Source organism: Camelus ferus, chromosome 33 (genome assembly GCF_009834535.1).
Source record: "Camelus ferus isolate YT-003-E chromosome 33, BCGSAC_Cfer_1.0, whole genome shotgun sequence".
NCBI classification, from domain to species: domain Eukaryota; kingdom Metazoa; phylum Chordata; class Mammalia; order Artiodactyla; family Camelidae; genus Camelus; species Camelus ferus.
Window position 1 is genome coordinate 454,171 of NC_045728.1, and position 19,228 is coordinate 473,398.

Below are 19,228 nucleotides of genomic sequence, written 5' to 3' on the forward strand. Positions count from 1 at the left end.
GGTGGGACATCTCACGTCCCCTCAGCGAAACGCAGGGCTCCCCTGCCGCCCTGCACCACAGCACGTGCCCAGTGTGGGGCTCCATCTGGTGACGTCTGCTGAAATGACTCTGTTCTTCTGCCCCAGCCTTCCTCATCTGCCCCTCACGTATCTGGCCCCATCGGGGTTTAAACCAGCAGTTTCAGGACAAGTTGCCAGATGGGGTGAAACCAGAATTCCTTTCTCAGCCACGTGCTTGTCTACAACAGGCCTTGTTGTTTGCCAGGGGCCACAGACATAGAGACGGCAGGTGTCATGTGGGTCTGGGTGGGGGTCTCCCTGTGTGTGCAATGGGGCAGCGTAAGGAGAGACCACAGATCCTGGGGGACCAAGGGCACGTGCCTCCGAGCCCAGGGCCTGCTTTAATTAGACAGCTGAAACAAGAGTTCTTGGTTGAAAACACAGCCACTGGAAAGACGACACGTCGAGATACTTGTGAAAATCCCCCAGGGACGGGGACCTTGGAAGGAGGGGCAGGGATCTCCCCATGCTCCCTGGATGGACAGAGGGGCACAGAATGGGGGCACGGGGAGAGCAGAAGGCCTGGCCTCTGCACAGCTCCAGAGTCAGAGCAAATCCGGTCTTCTGTTTCCCTCAGGACAACAGAGGACGGGTCTGAGATGTGGGGGAGCTGGGGAGGGACTCTGCTGTCAGTTGGGAGGCAGAGGCTCCACGGGACACCAGCCAGCATGGGGGCACGGGAGAGCTGAGTCTCTGACCTGGCGGGGACACAGCCCTGCCTTCTTCACACACTTGGGGCCCGACCCTGATGGTGTGCTGCTGGGGGGTCCTGTTCCTTTCCTACAGGGCTGTGCTGCCCCAGTCCCCCTCAGGTGCCACCCGTAGGCATTCCCTCCAGTCAGGTCTGATCCACCAGCCCTGCCCAGTCAGGGTCCATGACTGCACTGATTTCTGAGGAAAAGAGGGGTCCCCATGTCCCACACTAACTGAGAGGACACACAGGAACCAACCTCTGTGCTTCCCAAATGACAGACCTCAGACTGCCAGACAGTGTACTTGTAGGCCACTGGGGTCGGCTTGGTCTTTCTAGAAGGGAGAGCAGTTCCTGGTCTCAGTGAGGCAGGAAGGATGTCCGCATTAACACAACAGGCCTGGGCCCAGCGCGGCAGGGGGCCTCCCCCTCCTCTAGCCCGGCCAGAACGTCCATGCAGGGGGTTTGTGTGTTTGTGCCTTTAAAGAAAACCCCAGTGGTCCCCAACTCTGGTCAGTCATCTGGTGGAGCCGGCAGGCAGAGTCACTGTGACGCTGTGGCAGGTCTGCTGAGGCCCCTCCCACATGGCCTGTAGGGAAGGCACGGGCAAGAGCCTGAAACCCAGCCCCAGTTCCCATACACGAAATGGAGAGCAAGGGGATGCGGGCCCACCCGGGAGGCAGAGGGGGCAGGCCCTTCCTGGGACCTCCTCCAGGGAAACAGGCACCTGGCTGGGGCCTCAAGCAGCACTGAAAACCTCCCACCTCAGGGCTGCCCTCTGCTGCGCACAGCACCTCACTTCCCCACCCCTGAGTCCCACCCTACTGCCATCCACACCCGACACCAGCCCCAGGTGTCCCTGTGCCCAGAGACAATCAGCCACAGGCCCCACAAACTGTCCAGGATGGTACTGACAAGAGTCTACAGAAGATGGAGGAGCGAGGTGCCGGGTCCCAGAAAGGGGGGCTTGGGGAAACCTCAGAGCACCACACCTGAGACTCCCGAGGAGGCAGCTTCCTGGTCTGGAGTCTCCCTGCTGCCACTCAGGACAGGGCAGGCCTGACGCCGCTGCCATGACCTCAGGGACAGGAGGGGAGTCAACGACGTGACCACCTGGGCCCTGCTGGCAGCTCTGAGTCCTGGGACGGGCTCTGACCTGTCCCCGGAAGCTCAGAGAGCCAGGGGCCACGGGGCCTGCCCTCCGCACCCCGGGAAGGTGTCAGGCAGCCCCACATGGAAGGCCTGCAAGTGGCTCTCTCCCCAGATGCGACCCTCCCTAGTCTAACGTCAGCACAGGAGCCCAGAGGGACCACTTCCCAATCCCAGCCCCTTGGGTTCTTCAGAAAAAAGAATTTACGTCAAAAACATGATTTGTTTTCAGGTTGCGAGTAACGGGTCAGCTGAGCATCACACTGGCCTGCCCTGGGCACCAGCGTCTGGCAGACCAGCGCTCGGTGGAAGCCCAGCAGCTCGCAGCCCTGGGCCTACTGTCTGCTGTTGCCGTCCGACAGCTGGCCGGGGGTCCGCACCTCCCCCAGGGAGGTCGTGCCCTCGAAGCGCTGCGAGGCGATGGCTGCCTGGTGGGACATGCTCTTCCGAACGATGTCGCCCTTCCGCCACAACACCACCTCCTGCAGAGTGGGAAGAAGTGGTGGGGGTGGGGAGATGTGAGGTGGTAGGGAGACGCGGTGGGGCGGGGAGGGGTTTCCCAGGGGCTCCGACATCTTCCTGGGGATCTCAGGCAAAAACCTCTGCTCATCTCTCAACAAAGACAGCAGCTGTCCGTACCCCCCAGCCCTGGGGCTCCCGGGGACGGCGTGGCCGGGAGGGCAGAGTGGCCACAGGGGCTGGGTGTCAACGGGTCCCTCGTCCTGGCTGCGGGGCTCTGGGTGAACCACCACTTGGCACAGAGACTAACCAGCTGTCTCCCCGGCCCACCTGGACCTGGTCTGGCAGGATGCCCCACCCCCGCCCTGGCTCACCTGCTGCTTGAAGTAGCGCCGTTCCTCCTCATCGATCAGCACCAGGTTGAGGTAATAGCGCACCGAGAACTTCTTGTTGATGTCCCGCATGGTCGGGGTGAGCTCGTAGCCTGCCAGGAAGAGCCGGATAGGGATGGACTCTCCTGCAAGGACAGGTGAGCATCAGAGCAAGGGGTAGAGCGACCCCCACCAACACTACGCAGGGAGGCGCCGGGCGTAGCAGGGACCCCAGGCCCAGGCCTTCTGGGACGTGGCCTGCTGCCTGCTGCCCACGGACTGGCTGAAACAAAGACATGGCTCAGCCATTCTGTTCTGGCCCTGTCCTGCCTAACGAATATCCTCTGCACTGAGACCCTACAGAGACAGTGCAGCAGTGAGTGCGGACAGCACAGGAGGAAGAACAAGGCATCTGCAGACTCATGCAGTGTCTTTGCGTTGGGGTTTGAGAGCCTGTGGTCAGACCCCCAACTACTCATGTGCCCCTCCCTCCGCCCCAGGGAGCACATGCCCCCTCCCCAAATACGCCTTCCCCCTGATGGGCTGGCAGGGCTTGGTGGTCTGCAGAACAGAAGAGCCTTGCTCTGGCTCCAGCTCCCCAGTGATGGCCGCTTGACTAAGTCTGGTGCTCCCGTGGCCTTGAATCTTCTCACAGAACTAGGAACTAGGAATCTAGACTACGTCATAACTGCAAACGCCTTCCTGCTCTGAGCCTCTCCTAGTGCAAGTTAGGGCAGTAACTGCTGGAAGTGCAGAGTGAAGGTAAGCATGAGCCTTCCCCACCGCATGCTGCCCATCGGTGGTGCAGGGAGGAGGGCCCCCACCGCCCCCTGCAGGCTGGGAGCCGATGGAAGAGTGGTTGGGCTGGCTCAGCCCTGTCCTGAGGACCCAAGGGTCTGAGAAGCCTAGACACCACTCCCTTCAGGGGGACCAGGCAGGATAAACAGAACAAGGCCCTGGGAGCAGCGGGCGCCCCAGATGGAAACACATCCTTCGTCACAGCAGCTGCAGAGCCCAGGAAGACCGTCCATGCCTGCTCCTCCCAGCAACCACCCCCATCTGTCCTGGAGCCCCCACGGCCGCTGGAGCCCTGGGGGTGCTGGCCGGGTGGCTGCTCTTGGCAAGCAAACTCAGAGAATGCGTCATTTCACCTGAGCTAGAACTAAGGTGAAGTGACTCTTCTGCTGTAAGCTCTCGCCCACTAGCAGCAAAGAAAGGATGTCAGTAAGAAAAAGTAATAAAATGTTCAAACTGTGTCTGCTAAACTAGCACTTTTCAAACATGTTTTGTTTTTCAAGAGGCATGACTATTGAGACGCAATCTCCAGTCCTAGCTCAGTCTACAGACAAGTCCAGGTGGGTCCCTCCTGGGAGATGGCGGGTGAGGGCCTCCCCACCTGCTCACTGGGCCCACAGTGCCTGAGGTCGGGGAGGTACGGGCTGGCCCCGGAAGCCCACCTTTCGTGGGGGTGCACCCCCCGAGCCCTACACGTGCCTGAGCGCAGCTCTCCCGTGGGCACATCCCCCCAGCCCAGCTCTCCCAGGGGCCGTCACCCCCCACAGCCCACCTCGCACGGGGGCGCCGTCCATGATCTCGTACTTGGCGATGGTGTCGTTCTCGTGGTACACGTTGGGGCCCGTGCCGGTCGTCTCCCGCTTGATGATGTCGATCTCCATGTGCTTGATCTTGATCCTCACCAGCAGGAAGTAGATCTTCCCCACGATGACGTCTTTCAGGTGGTATCTGCCAGGAGGAAGCACAGACACAATGTATGGCCAGCGGCCGACCCCACGTTACAGGCGCCTCTTTTTCTTCCCATGCAGCGTGGAAATAATAGCAGACTAAACAGAGCTCAACGTGAAAAGCACCCTGGTTCCCGCACGGCGGGTGAGACGGAGGCACAGCACACACCCAGACCCCTGCCAGCCGTGCTGCAGGACCACCGGGCCCATTCCAGACCCCTCACAGCGCCACCTGCAACTCCGAGGGCGTTCACCCTGCGTGCTGCGGCCCCAGCCCCTCAGGGCTTTCGCTTCCTTTATCCCTCTGGCACTAGGCGTGTGTGTTTTTCAGATACCCTAACATGTGAGAGGCCTGGCCCAGCTCACAGGAACCAGGCCCGCTCTTCCTCCCTGAGCCCCACAGCACATCTTTGTGGCCCATGGTGAACAGCAGCAGGCTGCCTCCCGACTCCCCGGCTTCTCCCTGGGCCCATCAGCAGTACGGCTGCTCTGCACCAGGCACGGCCAGCGGCTCAGGCTCAGGACCAGGGTACAGGGTGCTGACGGGGCTTCAGGGTTCAGCCTCCTGTGTTACAGGTACGGAAAGGGAGTGCAGAGAAGACAGGTAATCTACCAGGATCTGAGAAGGGGTGGACGCAGGGTGTGAACCAGGTTCCCGATTCCCAGGCCTGCATCTCCCAGCTGTTAAGTGCCACCTTTCTGCTTCTGACCTCACTGGGGAGACCGCAGACTCCCAAGGGCATTGAGAGAAGCAGCCACTCACAGCATTTCAGAAGGAAAGCTTACTGAGCACAGACTCTTGGGTTTTTCAGATGTTTATGAACTGGACGCTCCTTTACTCCGGATGAAATCTTACGCATAAGAAACACCAAGGAGCCGCTCTAGGGGGCCCCAACCCCTGGCCCAGCTCCTCCGTCACTGCACCCTTCTACGCACCTGATCCAAACCCCTCATTTTTCGGATGAGAAACCCAAGGTACAGAGGTTTCAGGCCCTGCTAACCCGAGCCCAGGTCCCCAGTGGCAGAATAGGATGCTGTCCTAAGCTCCAGCCTGAGCACCCGCGATGCGGCCTGATCTGCAAGGGCAGGGCCAAGTCCGGCCCATCCGATCTCTGCGTCTCAGGCTCCACTTGGCCTCAAACACACTGTAGGCTGGCGGCTACAGAGCTCCTACAAGGTGGTACTACCTGCGGGCGCCCTTCACCAGGCGTGGGGGTGCTGGCAGGCAGGCACTTCGGGGGCTTTGTCCTAGGAAGGCCTGCCAGGCCCCGAGACTGAGAAACGGGAAGGAGCCTGTTGCCAACTTGTCCCGCCTGTTCCATAGGTTGCCCTAGGCTCCAGGCCGAGGGCAGGGGAAAACGCAGTTCCCCCTTCACAAGAGAGCCGCCTGGCTCAGCCCCCGCTGCCCTGAGCCTCTGGATGACAGCAGGTCTGAGGTGAGGGGCTCCCCCCAGGGAGAATCCTCATTAGAGACTCTGATTTTTTTTAGCTGTGAATAGGCTTTCACGCCTACATATTAGATTCTCAGACATTTTCAGGCATGTATTATACTGGAAAGATGCTCGTGGCACATTTATGAACTGTTGGTAAGTTTCGTGATGGACAAGCACGTAAGCGTTTTGATGTTCTGACAGGAAGCATGGTTTCAAACATACATGACCAGTTAAAATAATTTAAAGGCCTTTATCAAAAAAGCACCAGGTACTCTTTGCTGTGATTCATTCTGGCTCAAGGCGGAGGCAGTAAATGGTGTTTGTTTCCTCGCTTTTATTTCTAAGCACACACTGTACACGGGCTACAAATGGCAGTGGGGTGGTGTTCTGAGATTATTCTCATCAGTGGGAGGAGACAGCTGTGCCTAGAATCCAGAACAGATACCTTAAAGTCAGCTGTGCTGGACCCGGGAGGACATCATAGACGTCTGACTTAAGCTTGCCGTCTTAACGTAATGCCGTGTAGTTTAAGCAGAACGACGTTGTTTCCTGCTCAGCCTACTTGAGCAGCCTGGTGCACACAGTCACCGGGCCACTTCTGCGGTGTCCCTGCCGCCGGTCCCCACGAGCCCCCACGCAGCCGGGCCCCTGGCACTCACTTGGACTTATTGTACTCGAACTCGATGTGCAGACAGTCCTCGATCCCCACCTCCATCTTGATGGAGGAGTTCAGCTCCGGGTACGTGCTCAGGGTGTGAACCACGATGTCCGTCTCCTTGACCACGTCATTGAGGCGCCGGCTGATGGTGGCTCGGAGGAAATACCTGGAGGAGAGGGGCGTGCGGTGAAGGGCCGCTCCCCGTCCCTCGCCCAGCCGGCCGCAGGAGTGCTCTGGACAGTGGGCAACTGGGGGCTTTGCATTTCTTTGAGAACTCACCTCTGGGGACCCTCCTCCCAGGAAAAGGGCACTTATACACAAAATTCTGCAGTTACAATTCCAGGGAGATCAGAGTGCCTCCCCCAAGCCGTCCCCACGCCCAGGATGCTGCACGAGTAAAGGTGACTTCTCTGCCTACACCTGACGGCGGGCTGCCCCTGGTTGTGGCCCCGCCCGCCGCCTGCGTGCACCAAGTACAGGCTCTATTTCCACGACTGACTCCTGGCTCTTTGGCACAGACATCTCACCCTCTAATGTTTGCATACCATTAATTTAACAATATTCGAATGATAAGTAGTTTTCAACCAGCCGTCCCAGTTAAAAGAGAGGACTAGGTAAGGGAGAAATTAAGTCAGCAATTCAGCCAGGCATAGGACAGACAGACAGAGCATCCCGGGATGCTCACAGTGCCTGGCAGAGATGGGAAAGCAACAGAAAAACTGGAACACAGGGCAAGTGCTCACTCCAGTGCAGGATCAAGCGCTGCAGGGCACTGGTTTGTTCAGGAGGAGCGAGCCTTAGGAGGATAGCCGTGGAGGGTGGGACGCGGTCTGAACAGGGATGGTCTTGGGCCTCAGCCTGGGGTCCTGGGGACACGTTAGAAAGCAGTGGCCCTGCGGGTGGTGGGCCAAGCCTGACTGCTGGCCAGGGCTTCTGCATGGCCTCCCCAGCACCCTGTCCTCATGACTTAAGTCTGTGCCAACCCCCAACCGGGGAAGAAACGGCCCTTTACTAAAGCCGGCTAACCCTGCCTGGTCAAGCAGTCAGGTGTTGATGGAGACAGCTGAGCTGCCCGCCCTCACCGCCCCCAGGACTGCTCCAGCCCCTCTGACTGCTCAGGCTCTCGGGTCCCTGCCCTGTGGAGACGTGGCTTCCACGTCGAGACTCACAGCTCCCTCTCTTCTCTGCCCCATGCTGCTCAAGTAGGGAAAGGACACATGTCCCTCCCCCCAGCCACGAGGCTCACTGGAACTGCCCAGGGCACATCCAACAGGAAACTGCCCGTGGAGAGGGACACAGGGTCGACATTTTCAAAGGCCCCCAACTGGCTCTAACATGGGACCCTTGGTAGAGAACTACTGGCATTTTGACCCTTCAACTTTTCCAACATTTTCAACACATCCAACCTCTCTCCCACTAAAACCTTTTTCCTTGGAGTTTATAAAAACCCATCACCATCATTCAAAAGTTCACAAACGATAAACACCAGAGAGAGTGTGGAGAAGAGGGAACCCTCCTACGCTGCTGATGGGAATGTAGTTCGGTGCAGCCATTATGGAAAACAGTATGGAGATGCCTCAAAAGACTGAAAATAGACTTACCATATGATCCAGCAATCCCACTCCTGGGCATGTATCTGGACAGAACTCTAATTTGAAAAGCTGCATGCGCCCCAATGTTCACAGCAGCACTATATACAATAGCCAAGACGTGGAAGCAACCTAATGTCCATCAACAGATGACTGGATATAGAAGGTGTGGTGTATTTATACAACGGAATACTATTCAGCCATGAAAAAGAAAATAATGCCAGCACAGCAACATGGATGGGCCTGGAGATCGTCATATTAAGTGAAATAAGCCAGAAAGAGAAAGAAAATTACCATATGATATCACTCATATGTGGCATCTAAAAAAATGCCACAAATGAACTTATTTACAAAACAGAAACAGACTGCTTGGGAAACTTTCATGTTCTTCCTCTGCCTGTGTAATGGCAACGAGCTCTCAATCTGGAGCACTGACTAACATTCCCATCTTAACCTGCTCTCTCAGCACGAAGCCAAAAGTCCTCCTCTAATTGGACACTAACATGTTTCTTTTTCACTGTGGTAAAATACAAAATACAGGTGCTGAGCACGCACCCCAAACAGGCCCTTCTGCAAGAGAACTCTACTGAGCTGAGGGCACCAGGCGGCAGCAGACACAAGACAGACCCTGCAGGCCTGCCTGCCACGGCCCCGCGGTCCCAGAGGTGACCAGCGTCTGCAGAGCACACCTTGCTGCACCCCCCTGCCTGTGCCTCCTGCAACTTGCCGCCCGAGAAGCGCGGGTTGTCTGGCTACTTCTCTGCACAACTGCTCCTCCTCTGGCAGGACTCCACGAGCCCAGGTTCTCAGCACCCAAGTGCTGGGCCGAGTGCTGCTGGATGTGCGGCACCCGTGGGGAGGGGCCTGTCCTCCGCCACTCTGATCTGCAGGGCCCCAGCAGACAAACCGAAGAGTGAAGGAAGTCTCTTCCTCTCCAACAACAGAGGTAAGGAAACTGAGCACTTGAGCCATTTTCAGGTGCACACAGTTCAGTGGCATGAAGTACGTTCGTGCTGTTGTGCAGCCAGGCCCACCTCCACCTCCAGCTGTCCTTCGACTTCCCCAGGTGAAACTCTGCCCCGCTAAACACTGGCTCCCCCAGCGCCACCCTCAGCCCCTGGCAGCCACTGCCTGCTCTGTCTCCGTGATTTTGACCAAGTGCCTAAAGTAAGTGGACAGACTGTGTTTGTCTCTGTGTCGGGGTGACGTTCTCAAGGCCCGTCCGTGCTGCCACAGCATCAGGACCCCCGTCTCTGATGCTGTTGGCTGTGCGTCTGTCTGGTCTATTCACTCGTCTATGCACAGGCGGTGCCCACCTTCTGGCTCCTGTGGACAGTGCTGCTACGGGCGTGAGTGCACATAAATCTGTTTAAGTCCTTGCTTTCCCTTCTGGACTTACACAAGCGGCACTGATGAATCAGATGGCAATTCTACTTTTAATATTTCAAGAAATTGCCATACTGTTTTCAATGCTTCTCTTTCTGACATAAAAACATTTCTGAGAAATCTACTGCAAAAAATAAATTAAGTAACAGTACACCCCAGGGCTGAGCTTAGGTGATGACTAGCTCGCCCTCACTGCAGCCACTTCTCTAAGTGCGATCAGGCAACGCTGTCTGAGTGCAGCAACCTCAGTGCGGCAACCTCAGTGTTTAGACCTCTCTGCAAAGACCAAAAAAGGAGGCTGCAGTTCCTCTCATGCTGGGAGGGGGAGACCAGGGAGACAGGAGGAGAGGGAAGACCCTGCTGTAGCCCAGAACGTCCCTCACCCAGGCCTCAGGTGATAACCAGGCCTGGAGCCAGGTGTCCAGAATACCACCACACACCCCAGGAGTCAGTCCCCATCTTCAGAGTTTCCGAGACTAGAACAGTAAAAACAATGCCATGTACTTAAAGACGGGTAGTAATTTTTTAAGAACTTGTCACACTGTGTTACATGCTATTCTCTCATCACCCCAAAAGCTGGAGAGGGCAGGTGTCCATTTAGAATCCAAACCTATTCCCCACTTCTCCAGCGACAGAGCTCAGGACCACACCTGTGTGTAGGGCTGCACAGGTGTGTGGAAAGAAGCTGCTGGACTTTCAGGAACTTGACGTATCAGTCGTTAAACAGCATTTACACTTAAATGACACATATTTACAGTGAAAAGAATGACTAAGTCACTAAAAACAAAAGTATCACATACTAGGACCTGCTGCTTCCTTCCTAATGATCCTGGTAGGTCCCGGCTCTCTCTGCTCTCGGGGGCACTCCCACCCGGTCTGCACAGGTGATGCTGTGGGGGGCTGTTCCATGCTGGGGATATCTACACTCCAGAAACTGACAACCCTACAGACTGGGTCCCCCCACCCCGAGGGCCCTGAGACCAGGCACCCCTGCCTCGGCCACCCTTCTCCACACCCACCAAAAAGCTCAGAAATGGGCCGCGTCAGGTCCTCGTCACCCAGGGTCCTTGTCACCCGGGGTCCTTGTCGCCCAGGGCGGCTGCCGGGGTGGGGGAGGGGGCTCGACTTACCGCAGCTTGACGTTCTGCCCGGTGTAGGACTCATAGGGCTTCTCCACGTGCGTGAACTCAAAGTCGAAGGCCTGGGACTGGGTGATCTCCCCGGGCCGGGCCAAGTCTTTCACCAGGGACACAAACTCGTGGTGGTTCCCGCGGTCATAGTAGAGTTCTGCGGAGAGAGCGAGGCCTCCTCTACCAGACCCTGGGCTGTGAGCACCAAGCGGGGCCCCACGTCTGGAAGGCCCCACAGTCTCACTCACCACCCCATCTCCTCCTGTCCCTTCACTACGGGCCCCCTCCCCTCTCCCTTTGCACAGAGGTGCAGGGAGCCAGGACACTGGGCAGACGAGGGGGCGGGGGAAAGGGCGTAAGCCCAAGACCACCGCAGCTCCTTAAACACTTTGAAAAAACTTCTAACTTTGGAAAGCATATCCTCAGTTATTCAATCACATCATCTTTAGGACGACCTTGTGAGATACCCATGTAACAGGTAAGGAAGCAGAGGCCCAGTGGGGGTCAGTGACTGTGGGTCAGTGAGTGGCCGAGTCACAGGATCGGTGGCAGGGCTGGGATGAGAGCAGGTCTCTCGCTGGACTGGTCTACTTCTGTGAGCTGGCCAAAGGGGCAAGGATACACCCCACTTCCTAAGGTTCTGTGAGCACAGGATCAAATAGGCCCTGACAGACAGCAAACACTCCAAGTGGATGACTGCCAGCTACGTCCACCCCGGGAGAGGGGTTCATGTGGCTGAGCTGAGCAGGGTGGCCGTGCTACCCCCATATCTGAAGCCGTGGTCCTCCGACTTCTGTGTGCACCAGGACCACGGGGAGGGTGTGTCACAGCACAGGCTGCCCCCCTGCCCCACCAGTGTTTTGATTCAGGGGCTCTGGGGTGGGAACCAAGAACGTACATTTCTAATAAACCCCTGGAGATGCTTCCTGCTCGTCTGGGGACCACAGCCGAGGAGCACCGCTCCACACCTGTTCCTCTCTGGAAGTTCTGGCATTTCTTTACTCCAAGCTCACTTCACCCATCTGTCCTAGCGTATCTGATGCCTGTCTGTGCTCTGCTACTTACGTGTTAACATATGCTACACACAAGGTCTTCAGAGATAAGGCCTACACCCCCGGCTTCCTGGCACCCCAGTCCCTGGCTGTGCAGGGGGGACACTCAGTACTGACTGTGCTCTACGAAGCCACATTACAGTCAAGGTACGGCCTCGGGCATTTCCGGGCTCCAGCCCCATGCTCGGCTGCAACCTGCGATAGCAGGACGGGCCACTTGGGAGGAAGGACAGGCATGGTGGTGCGCTCACCACCAATGCTGCTGGCTGGGTGGGGACAGACAGGCTCACAGGGAGGTGTGTCGGGGACAGCCGCCCACTAAGCCTGGTCGGCATCTCCAGAGATGGGGGGCGTCTCTTAGGGACAGTCTGAGCACTAGGGGCAGTGGGGCAGACCGTGGACAGCAAAGGTCTGACCTCCCCCCCACCCAGGATCAAAGCCCTCTTGGGCTCAAGAAACCAGATCTCTTGCCTCTCCAGAGCCAGTGCAGTGCCAGCCCTGCCCTGGGGGAGGCTCAGAAGGAGAAAATAATTTCAAGAGTGCATTCAGTCTTGCAGCCCTGGGAGCTGGCCCTGACAACCCATTCCACAGAGCCTGTTCTCCCCGGACGGTGAGATTCTGGGGAACCTGGTGCCCCAGTTCCCAATCACTGGATTCTGGCCACAGTTTCAGGGCTCGGTCCTCAGATGCATACAGCTTGTGAGGCAGCGGCAGCGTGGTGCGTCCCAAGCTACTGCTGCCACTTCTGCATGAAGTCCTGCTGTATTCTGTGATCACAGTGGGATGTGGACTTCTGTGCAGTGACACTTCGATCCATCTTATGCTACAAACAATCCACCTTCTCCTCCAAAGGCCAGGTGGTGTCCCAGCAGGCAGCCCCTGGGTAGTGAGTGAGAATCCACAAAGCTGCTAAAAAGGAGATGGCAGTTCAAACTTTGGGGGGAAGCTGGGGAAAGGTGAGCAACCACACTCGTTTTCAAATCCAGTACCTGTGCCCTCAGTGAGGTAAGGAAGGGCAGTGAGCAGGCAGGAACTGAGCCACTGGCCCCGTGGCATGGGCTCCCCTACTCACACCTGCTGGGCCATTGCGACGGGAGCTCCTGTAGCTGGGAACTGACCCCTTTACTGGGGAACTTGGCAGCCCAATTCCCAAGCACTGGTTTCTGGCCATAGTTTCCAGAGACAGAAGGCTGAGCAAAGCCCCAGTGTCTGTGAATGTTAAGTGGGAAATTCCCAGTTTAGAGAGAGATGGTAAGAGAAGGGTGGAAAAATACACAGATGTGATCACACAGCCTAAAGGCAACATGCCGCAGGAGGCAGGGCCTCGGCTGCCGCCCAGCTGGACCAAGCCCACAGGAGACGGCCTTCCTCAGGGTGGCACGTCCTCCCTGCACCCCCTCACCAAATGTCACGGACGAGTGACCAACGTGTCGTCTGACTGCAACTCAACTGGGCTCTTTAGTTCATAATTTATAAGCCATTTGCAATGCTTCTGCAAACACCGTGGGGAAAAGGGCAGGAACAGCAGCTGTACTTTGCTATTTGCCAGAAGTTTGGTTTCCCCTCGCACGAACTGAAACACAGAACCCATGGCTGTCCGGCTGGAGGTGTGGGCCTCTGTTGCATCCCCAAGATGCAGCCACAAGTCATCCTTAGTTCTCCCCAATCTCCACAGGACCCCGGGACCAGCCACATCAAGCCAGGAGGAACCCATCGGTTCCTTGTTGGATAACTGCCGTCTTGGGCCTCTTTCTCTGTCCTACAGGAGGAAATGACTTTTGCAGTCAGGATGTGCTCATGGGGAAACTTGCCACCAACGGCTGGGGCGTGAATCTGCCACCTAGAAGGAAACTGAGCCAGCTCTGCCTCGGGCTCATCCCGTGAAAGCTGCCCTGAGACCTGCTGCTGGGCCAGGCTTCACACTGGTCCTGGAAGAAACCCGAGATGACCAGGGAAAAGGACCTCTTCCTCATCCCGACATTCTGGTGAAGACTGCTGCCTCACACATCCACTCAGACCTCCTGGGCCTGGAAACTCTGGGGGCAGTAGCGGCCCAGGTCGCCCACACCTAGAGGGCCGCCGGCTCTGCTCCACACCCTGCAACAATTTATCAATTGGCCAGAATCAATGCATTTCATCCCAGCCTGCTTTCTACTCAGCGTCTTACAGCTTAATGAATTAAAATACAGCAAGCCTCTGAAGTTTTACAAGCACAGGCCTGATATGGGCTGATGAATTTAGATACATTCAGTGGCTTTTTTTAAGTTTTTTTTTAAAAAATACAGATATCTCTTTGGCTTTGGGGTGCAGAATTATCTGGGTCTGCCTTCTCTGCAAGTGTGACCTTCCAATGACCTTTGTCTCCATTAGTCTCCAAGGTTGCCCAGCTCTGCATTACACCCTCCACGCGTGCTCCCCCAAGGATCCCAACTAACCACGGTCTCTCCATCTTCAGACCTCCCCCCAGTACTCCTCACGTCCACACTGCATTCTCCAAAAATGCAGGCCATAGAGTGACGTGGGAGATGCCCCAACCACACTTCGTTGGTGTCAGAACACAGACCAAGCCACTGGAAAGGGCACACCAGACGCAGGAAGAATCCCAACATGGCTCAAAAACTTACTGGCGATGACGCAGAAACACATACAGCACGGGCAGATAAATCGGGGTCAACGTTCAAACTGCAACACCTTCGAGGATGGCTCAGCATAGGATGGGCCGTGGCCCGACGGCTCTCACCTTCCTATATTCAGGGAGAAACCAGCCTCCACTGGGCCCAGGAGAGTGTGATGGAAGAAATCCACAAAAGTGAGAATGGGCACCCAGCAGCAAGGCTTCCCTTGTGGAGGTGCTTCCGCGGCCTGGAGTAGGGGCTGCACCCTGCGCCGGGAGGACACGCCACAGCCTGGGTGGGACGCCAGCCTCCAACAGGAAGCAGCAGAGCAAAGCCGCACCCTCCCACTCCTTCGCTCAGATAACACTCTCAGATCTGACCACTGCGTCCAGGCAGCAGTCACTTCTTGGGCACCCACCTTGTGCCGGCTGCTGGGACCAGAGGTTAGCCACCAGACTGCTGATGGACTGAAGGCAGTCCTTGGCTTTAGGGGCTCAGAACTTAGTGAGGGAGACAAATCGAAAAAAAAAAAAAAAAAAAAAAGAAAGAAAAAACAAATTCACCAGCTTACCCAACTCGCTTGCAAAGAGGCACCCATGAGGCCTCCACAAGAACAGCGGACACGATGCTTCAGCTGGCCTGGGGAGGCCAGAGAGGGCTTTCTGCTGGACGCCATGTCTGCTGGGCTGTGAGAATGAGTGTGCTTGGGTGGAAGGGCATTCCTCCAAGACAGATGTTCACATACAAAGCGAAGATGCCAAGACTCTCGAAGGGATGTGATGTTTTGAGGGAACTACATGTAGCGGGGTGAGGGCTGGAGAAAGGCAGCTCAGGACAGAGCTGCATACTCTTCCCCTTCACTAGGGAGCCACTGAGGAGAATTCGAAGGAGTGGCCTGACAGTGCCACAACACCTTTTTGAAAGTTCACTCTTACAAAAGATGAATGGAAGGAAAAAGAACACAAAGGCAGGGAGACCAGTTAAGGGACTGCCACACACAGAAACAAGCAGGGTGGCGGCTGTGCCGAGAACAGAGAGGAGCGCAGATCCAAGGAAAGGCTGCCAGGGAGGACCCAATGGGACGCTGGGAGGAGGGACCAAGGGTCCAGACGCCTCCCAGACTTCTGAGGCTTCAGGGACCCCGGTGACACATCCAAAGGGAGAAAACAGGAGAAGCAGCGGGGCCAGGGCTGGAGCAGGAAAAGAAGGGGGTTTCTGGCTTGAGGGTGTCTCCAAGGGGCCTGCAGGGTGTCACCTGCAGGCAGCTGAAAACACGGGCATGGAACTGAGCAGAGTTCAAATTGGGGAGCCACCTGAGTCCGGGACAACACTGGACTTACGGGCGCAGGTGATGCTGCCATAGCACAGCCCAGAGTGAGAAGGGAGGGGACAAAAGTGACCCCTCTTCCTACCCGCCTCCAAAACCAAGATCAACACAGGAGCTCTTCTGAGCAGGCCTGGGCCGCTGTGAGGATTGGGGTCTAAGAGGACCGAAGCATCAGGTCACCACACAGCTGTCTCTGTAAGGACTCCATGGAGACCCTCCTCTCGGGTTGTCCCTCATGCCGGTGGGCCTCTGGAAGAGGTGGACCAGCAGAACAGGGGTCGTTAGCCTGGCGTGAATGTCCTGTGGACAGTGTGCAGGGAATCAGGGGTGACATTTTAAAGATCCAGCCCCTGGAAACTTCTTGTTGGATCAAACTTAACAGGCAAGAGAAGACGATGTGGTCATCTTAACTCCTCTCGTCAGGCACCCATGGCCGGGCCATGCCCTGCGCCTCTCATACCAGTGGCTCCAGTCCTCAGGGGCCCAGCAGAGTCAGAGTCATGAGACAAGCATCATCTAACCCACGCACCCTGTCTGCTTGACCCTTAATCACGCAGCAGGCTGTCCCTCTCACTAATGCAGGTAGGATGCATGCACTTCCATCAGGAAGAGAGAGAAATTAATCACAAGAACAAGGAGGCTAATTACATAAACCGCTTCATTTCCAAGCTGTGGAACTCTTCCAGGGAAGCAGGGAAGGGAAGAAAGAAGGAGGGAAAAAAAGAACCAAATCCAAGAGAGTGTGGTTGATAAGGAGAATAATTTTGTGTTAAAACAGAAACCAATGAGCCAGGTGGCCCCACAGAGTAAGACCATCTCGTATCACCCGCACGACCAGACCTGAGAATCTGACCGAAGTTCCCCCAGTTTCATGCACAGTCGAGAAAGCAATGGAGCAGAAAACCACAGACCACAACCTCAGGGAAGTGACTCCAGCGTTGCTGGTGCCCTGAGGTCAGCTCGCTGAGCCTCCTGGTACAGAGCACAGGCACACCACCCCCTGCACAAAGCATGGTCCCTTGACACCTCAGTGTTCTCACCAGGTGACTTTGGTATCACCCCGGCCTCACAGGTGAGAAAGCCAAGGCTCAGAAAGGTGTGCAGCTTCTCCAAAGTCACAGGTCAACTCAGCCCAGAGTGCTCAGGGACTCAGGAGAGCTGTCAGGGGAGCAGTAAAGGTTCTGAGCAGATTCAGCAGGGGTGCCGTTCTGGGATCCAAGGAGTTAGGCAGGAAAGTGGGCAGTGTCAGCAAGCAGCCTCCTCAACCCCTCTCACTTGCTGGGAGGGAGGCCCTGACACTGTCCCCGGAAAGGAGCATTGCTGGGTGGGGCATTCGGTTACTGCGTTGCCCCTGGGTGATGGCATACACACAGACTACACGTGCCTGTCTGCACCCAAAGGAGAGCCAAGGATCCACGCAGTAAGGAACCTTAGCACTACGGCGAGGAAATGCTGATTCTTTTGGGTTCACCCCAGCTAGCCAGGGGCTCCTCACTAGCGGTGATTTTACCTCCTAGGGATGTGAGACATCCCTGTGGCCACACTGGAAGGTGTTACTGGTCTCTGGTGGGCAGAGGCCGGGGAGGTTGTTAAACATCCTACCATGACAAAGACTCATCAGGTTCACAATGTGGACAGCACTGCAGGTGAGAGACCCCACCCAAGCAGAAGCAGGAGAGCAGTGAACGGAGTTCTAGGACATATGTCCCTTTCTAGGACATAAAAGGCCACTTGTATTCCGGGTTTAAAATAAGAACAGAAAGGTTCCTGTGGGGCCAGCCAGCCTCCAACCTGATCTCCTTTTCTTAAATACCAGAGACTGGGCTGCAGAAGCAGGCCGCACAGCCGCTCTCAGTACTGCAGGGCTCCAGAGCATCCCGCCCTGTGAAAGGGGAAGGCAGGTTCTGTGCTGGGCTCTCCAGACAGGACAGCGAGCATCCTAGGAGCTGTCCCAGGCGATCCCCCACACAGGGAGAGCGTGTGGCATGGGGTGTGAATTTTCTGCCAGGGGTTTTTCAGCCCACACAGGTTATTTACTGTGAATCTGCTCCTGAGCCAATGACAGGAGCAATTTATTTCAGGAGTGCCTACGAGTTTTAATAAACACAAGATCCAAACGGCTTTAGAACTGGAGAAAACCCGTGATGACTGGCAGCTCCAAAACCTTCTGTACCGTTGCCGCCCCTTATGTCTATTTGTGGTGACTAGTCACCATGTTTGAAGACTGATTCGGGAAATTCTATTTAATTTGGGTCTTAGGAGCGCGTTTCTTTGTGTTTAAGAAGGTGAGTCTACTCAAAACTAGTTCTAATCAAGAAGTCTCAGGAATACAGGCTGGACGGACAGAAGGGCCGGGCTGGAGTTCGCGGGGCCGCTTTCCCAGCAGCTGGGAGCGAAGGCGGGATGTGAGGGCGGGTGGGCCACCGGGAGAAGGGGCGGGCGGGTGGGCGGTCTCCGCAGCCTCAGCGCGCGGCCTTGACGTGCGGGCGGGCCCAGCGGCACCCAGGCCCGGCCAGCGCACCTGCGGGTCCGGCAGGAGCGGGCGCCCAGACGTGCGCGGGGCCCAGGCCTGCGGCGGGGGCGAGGCGGGCCGGGCCGGGCCGGGACCCGGGGCCGGGGTTGGGGGTCAGGGGTCGGGGCCGAGGTGGCCCGGGCCCGCACTCACCGATCTGCCCGATGAACTCGACCTTGATGCCCTGGTGCTCCAGCCGCTTGTTGGGGTTCTTGAGCGCCAGGCTCACCTTGCCGGACACCGTCTCCCCGTCGTAGAAGAGGAAGTACTTGTCCTTCTTCCCGTCCTCCGTCTTGTGCTCGGCCCGCTTCCTGCTGTCCGCATCGTTCAGCAGGATGTCCACCTCCACGCTCTGCCCGAAGCCGAAGAAGCTCATGTCCCCGCCGGGCCGGCCGGGCCTGGGAAGGCCAGGGGGCTGGACGCGGCGCCGACGCCCGCGTTCGCCGAGCCGGCGCGGTTCCCGGGCAGCGCGGAGCCGGCGCGAGGCCCCCGGCCGCCGGTGCGTGCGGCGCTCACCAGCCTGCCAGCCGCCCCGCCCGGGAGCAGCGCCCGCCGCCTCGGCCGCTCAGCGGGACGCGCCGGACTCGCCGCGCGCATGCTCACGCCCCCGCCCCTCCGGCCTGGCCGCCGCGCCGTCCGCCAGAGCGCGCACTGCGCACGCGCGCCCAGAGCGCGCCGCCCGGCCTTCCCGCAGTTGACATGGCAGCCACGACCTCCTTCCAGAACTCGGGCTAGACGTCCTCCCAAATTCAGAATTAAAGATGTCGCTACTCGATGCTTTTCCCCCCGCTTTTCTTTTATTGTTTTAGTTCGGTAGACAGTAGACGGTAGACTGCCACCCACATTCGGATGTGTACAATATTTGATAGCTGTCTGACGGGAAAACGGGGCCCTTTCACATGCGCGCGTAACTCCGCTTGACAGGGGGCAAAGGTGACAATTACAGCAGGAAGTATCCTGTCTCAGATTCCCTTCAGAGTGTCCCCCATTTAGGAAAAATGAGCAGGGAAGACGCCACTAGATTTAGCTCGCTTCTTGACCTCCTTCTTTCACG

The 19,228-nt window shown here is 57.2% G+C and overlaps 1 protein-coding gene across 1 annotated transcript; it reads right to left on the reverse strand.

The window, feature by feature from the left end:
* Positions 1 to 357: 357 nt before the first annotated feature.
* Positions 358 to 18,752, reverse strand: VPS26B (VPS26, retromer complex component B). Its single transcript, XM_032472456.1, has 6 exons — positions 18,328 to 18,752; positions 10,669 to 10,825; positions 6,565 to 6,729; positions 4,298 to 4,473; positions 2,734 to 2,876; positions 358 to 2,382 (listed from the first exon to the last, which is right to left on the reverse strand). The coding sequence occupies exons 1-6, from the start codon at positions 18,548 to 18,550 to the stop codon at positions 2,236 to 2,238; spliced, it is 1,011 nt and encodes a 336-aa protein (XP_032328347.1). The 5' UTR covers positions 18,551 to 18,752; the 3' UTR covers positions 358 to 2,235.
* Positions 18,753 to 19,228: the final 476 nt, after the last annotated feature.